Source organism: Limulus polyphemus, unplaced genomic scaffold, assembly GCF_000517525.1.
Source record: "Limulus polyphemus unplaced genomic scaffold, Limulus_polyphemus-2.1.2 Scaffold721, whole genome shotgun sequence".
NCBI lineage: Eukaryota > Metazoa > Arthropoda > Merostomata > Xiphosura > Limulidae > Limulus > Limulus polyphemus.
Window position 1 is genome coordinate 409,652 of NW_013666331.1, and position 5,364 is coordinate 415,015.

The following is a 5,364-nucleotide window of genomic DNA, read 5'->3' on the forward strand; positions in this document are numbered from 1 at the left end:
CTTCCATCTAGTCTATCACTGCTGAATTAGGGACGGCTAGTGCAGATAGCCCTCGTGTAGCTTTGCCCGAAATTCAAAACAAACAAACCAAACCTAATTGATCTTAGGCTACTAGTTAGCATGTCAGACTGTGGAGCTGATGTGTTTTGGTTCGCGTTCCGTTACCGCAAAAAATATAGAAAATATCGCAAATTTGGGGTTTGTATAATAATGACGGTCAAACTCCACTATTCGATCTGACAAGAATAGGTAGCCCAAAAGTTGGAGGCGTTGACTATCTGTCTTCCCTCCAGTCTATCACTTCAGAATTATGAACGACTAATGCAGATAGCGCTCATGTAGCTTTACGCGAAGTCCAATAGAAGAAGAAGAAAAACAAACAACTAAGCAGTATACTGAAGAAAAGCCAAGGTGTATCAGACACTCTTGTATAAGGTATAAAGTATATAAATTCCATTATGGTCTTACATGACCAATACATTTGTGTAACTAAAGTAATACATACGTTAATTCTTTGTAAATTAATAAAATCTCCTGGACAGTTTTTTTACGTAAATCAGAAATTATACACACGAAGGAAATAACTAGTAGTTGTCGTAGTTAGTTTTCCATCCACAGTTACATGCGCCACTGCTTGTTGGTGTATGACAAATGCGATACGTTACCCACCTCGTGGAGATAGATGTAACTGATCGATTAGCTTATAATTTGTATATACATTTACACTGAACGTATCGATTACATATATTACTGCGCAGTCTTAACGCAACAGAATCGAGGTTGCGAAATGCTTCTTTTTTACGTCGAAACGAATGAGTATCTATTTGTTTACGTTATATACCAATTCACCGTATTTTCAATGGTAAAAGTATTTCTAAGTAACTACCCTTGTTTATCATCTTATGGTTACAAGCTCGGGTAAAAGGAGTCCCATCGGTAAGCTCGAGGGCTTACAAAATACAGGATTCAATTCCTACAGTAAGCACAGTGCGGATAAACAAGTGTGCAGCTTTGCGCTCAAACGAAACAAGCTCGTCAACATTTACCTTTATCCAGTCTAAATCATCCAATATTTCGCAACAGCAGAAAAGTGTTACGAATTGTAAACTCCAGCTTATGAGTAACTACGTACTTCTTGAGGAATAAAAAGAGCAATATAATATTTTATAAAACATTTAAACGATGAATCATGAGATAATTTTTATTCTGTTCAAAACACGGATGTGATTTATCGCCATCTAGTGTTCGAACTTAAAACCAGCCATATTTGAACACATAAAAACGAGAGGGAACCCTCAGTGGCCGCGGCGCTTGAAATCCTTTTAGGCAGGATTAGAGTAAATTAATCTATGAGACCTTGGGCGTGGTCAAATACATCAATCAAAAGGGTTTGACCTCCTAAGTCTAAAACTGTAATTAGATCTAAAATCGGTTAAGAGATGTACTTGAACAACAACTTGGAGCCACTATACCACTGATACCCCCCCCCCCAAAAAAAAACCAACAACCGAATGTTTACGTTCTGACAAGAATAACTCCTTGGCTATCAAAAGCTATGCTCCTCAATACCTCAGCAGTGAGTTTGTAGGCTTACGATGCTAAAAATTGAGTTTATACCCATAGTGGGCACGGCACAGATAGCTCATTGTGTAACTGTGCTTAGTAACAAGCTAACAAATCTGTCTAATATTGTAACACGTAAAAGTTTGAACTATTGTGTGATTTTATTTAAAACTTTGTTCCTGATGATGCTAGGTAAACTTGAAGGAATGTGATCAATTTACTAGCATGATAACTTCACCATCAAAGCCAATATCAGCATGAAATTTAGCACACTTCTTGATATTACATAGTTTAAAATTTTTCAAATTCAAAAATCTTTACCAAGTGTCTTGTTATGAATCTAATTACCACTAACAAAGGCATTAATTAAAATTAATTGCCCATATCTCGTTAATGTTGCAGATAATTTGCAAGTTTTTAATTCAAGCTATGAGGATGTTCACAAAGAGCATGTGTATCAATGTTCACATTTTTATCATTCCTAAGTAAAGTTAGTGTTAAAACAGTTTATGTTATGTATTTCTTTATCCCTGCTGCATAACTTATACATATACCATATATGACTGTAAGTGTACTTTCAGAAATTGTGGCATCCTACTTTTGTTTTGTGCTCTACTTGAAGGTTATAAGAAATGTTTAACAGTGTTTCTTCAGCATGTAAATTTGCCCAGTTTTAAAGGTAAGTGCTACCTTAACTCGTGATACAGTTCCATTTGGTTCTCTATACAAAACACAGGTATACCAGTTATACTAAGAACTTATCATAAACCATGTAAAAAATTATTCTTCATTAGCTATACATGATCAGTTTGTACCAAAATTACAAAACGAAAATAATCTGATTGTAGTAACAACATTTTATTATTCCTTCATCCATCATACATAAAATATTTATCTTTCAGACAAATAGCATTATCTCTCAGCTCTGCTGTAGTTGAAGATGGTCATACATATAATAAGTTTTTAAAAATAATTCAGACTAAATACCTTTTCATTCAAACTACTATAAAAATGAAAAAAAATTCCATACTGTATTTCAAAAGAATTCCATAATATATTGTCAGATAATACAGCAATGGGAATGTACATTGAAAACTTTGCAGACTTTGCTGTGAACTTGTAGAGGTTTTTTTTTTAAATACAAAAACTTTGGAGAAAAACATGTAATATATATTTTTCTTTATCAGATGGCTTGTTTTAAAAGAGCAACGTGCTCATGCCCCCCATCTCACTCTGTTCTTTCACAAAGATTTCAAAGTATTGATAAATGATGGTGACAGCCAGTAAAATGCCTGTACCACTGCCGATGGCACCTGAAAACATAGTTATTAGATATTAATATACAAAGAAGCAATCTTTTTAATCATTTATTAAGAAACTACTTCAAATGTTCCATTTTATGCCCCATAAGCTGGTAAACTATTGGAAACCAACAGGTTTAAAAAATTGTTATAAAAATCAAGTTAACTACATATGGTTGTTTTTCAGATGCCTCTAATTCAGAGGTGTGTACAAATATTAAATTAAAAGAAATGTGAAAAAGTAAGAAAGATGCAGCTATGTTCATATGAAAATTATTAAGAAACTAGTATTAAACTACATTTTTTTTTATATACCATCTTATGCTTTTGGTGGTTACATAGAATTTTCAATGTTACAAAAGTTGCACATATATCCTGGATGAAATTATCAACACCACCATCTATAATTTGCTATTTTCTGTTCTTTACTTGCTAGCAAGTATTGCATTACATATACAGGATGAGTATAGAGAAAACCCCATATTAAAAATAATGATTTAAAACTACTTGTTCTAAAGGAATAAAATTTCACCACAGGAACATTAAAAATCAAATTTTATTCAGAAACGAACAATGCTTTTACTTTTCTCTCTCTCTCTCTTTCAACATGAGATTATTGATATGAATAAAAAGCATGTTAGTGCATGGGATAGCCTCATTTAAGGATGTGTGATATACCGATTAAAATTGACAGAAAGAGTTTTCAACAGCATTAGAAACACACTGTAATAAGTGTAAATTTTCTTGAATACAACTTGTGATTTTCACTATGCCTCTAGTGACATTTACTTCTCGTAGGACAAGTAGTTTTTATGACAATAATTTGTTATTAGGTTTTCTTTAAAATCATTCAGTAGAAGTCTTCAGAAAAAAATCAAGATGTTCAATTAACTTCATACTATCAAATGATAATTATTTCTTTTTATAAGCGATATCTCCAAGCTTTACTGCATATATTTCTTTTCAGTCATAAAAAATATTTTAAATAGATGTTAAGTACACTAAATTTCATGAAATTAATATAATTATTTTATAAAAATGCGTTTTACTTAACATAATAACTGAAATAAGATATCTTATACCTTCTTGTGGAGGTGTTACATTACAACCTTTCTCATAACAAACCAACTCTTACCAACAGTGTATCAACATATTCCTCAAGCTATGATTTTCAAAATTTTTGAATAACTGTTTATTGTATTTTAAACTCTCACCTAGGAAGTCTGCCAACACTGACAGAGCACCTATACATAGACCTCCAAAGGCTGCTGCTGTAGGGATGTATCGATTCAGTTCATGGATCATGGACTTCTCCCGATGACCTCGCATAACCATTTGTTGCTCCTTGAGTTGCTTAGCAACCTACAAGAAAATATTCACAAAAAATACAATACAATCAACTACAATTATAAACAAGTTAGTTAAAAATAATTTAAATAAGACAAAACTAAGTACTCCACAAAACTTGAACTAAAAACTGATAATTCAAATATTAGTTGACTAATAAAATTTATGTAAGGTGTGTTACAAATCTGCTATAAAAGTTTTCAAAAGCATACAAAGCCACAGGAGTGAAGTTTATATCACAACATATTTAACACGTACAGAAGTACATGGAGAAAATTTCTACAATATAAATTGTCTGCATTATCTATGAACATAGTACATTGTTAGGTATTTATTTATTATGCACACAGGATCAACTACTAACACAGTTTTTTTGGAATTGTTTAGGAACGGTTTTCCTAAAACACAATATCTCTGTTTATCAATATTATACAGGATTATGTGATGTGGCACATTCACATCATATTCAAATTAAAGTTGAAAATAACCACACAAAACAGGGATTAGTCCAAAATAAAATTTGGTCTAGAGTCTGAACACTAAATAATTTTAACATGATCTCTTACACAAAAATTAATTTACATGATATAACAAAAAAAGGCTATACAATTCATTTTTTCTCTTATACCTCATCAGCAACCCTTTAAACATAACAGTTTTACAGGATTTGAGTTTACCAGTTAACAATTTCAAACATGTTTTAAAACAGGTGGTAATCACAGATATTGAAGTATGTTTAGGTTCAGAAAATTGTTTTTACCCTCAAGTAGCCATATGAACTCTGTATAAATAATAATGGCTTCCAATCTGTTAAGTCTGCAACTAAATGTTTTTACCTCTGGTGTCTATACTTGGAAAGAAATGATGAATTAAATATTTCTTTAAAATCTTTTCAATACCTTTTTCTTCCCTATTTGCACTGGCTTTAACTAGTGTGAGGAACTTTAGTGCATTATTTGCACTGGCTTGAACTAGTGTGGGGAACTTTAGTGCATTACTTGCACTGGCTTGAACTAGTGTGGGGAAGTTTAGTGCATTATTTGCACTGGCTTGAACTAGTATGAGGAACTTTAGTGCATTATTTGCACTGGCTCGAACTAGTATGAGGAACTTTAGTGCATTATTTGCACTGGCTCGAACTAGTATGAGGAAC

At 32.3% G+C, this 5,364-nt stretch overlaps 1 protein-coding gene across 1 annotated transcript in view; it reads right to left on the reverse strand.

Annotated features, from left to right (window-relative positions):
- Positions 1 to 2,400: 2,400 nt before the first annotated feature.
- LOC106460165 (protein transport protein Sec61 subunit alpha) overlaps positions 2,401 to 5,364 on the reverse strand; it is a 30,353-nt gene continuing 27,389 nt past the window's right edge. The window contains exons 11-12 of the mRNA XM_013919851.2: positions 4,079 to 4,226; positions 2,401 to 2,876 (exon numbers count right to left, since the gene is read on the reverse strand). Of these exons, the coding sequence (XP_013775305.1) occupies positions 2,761 to 2,876; positions 4,079 to 4,226 (264 nt within the window). The 3' untranslated portion in view covers positions 2,401 to 2,760. The remainder of the gene's footprint in view (positions 2,877 to 4,078; positions 4,227 to 5,364) is intronic.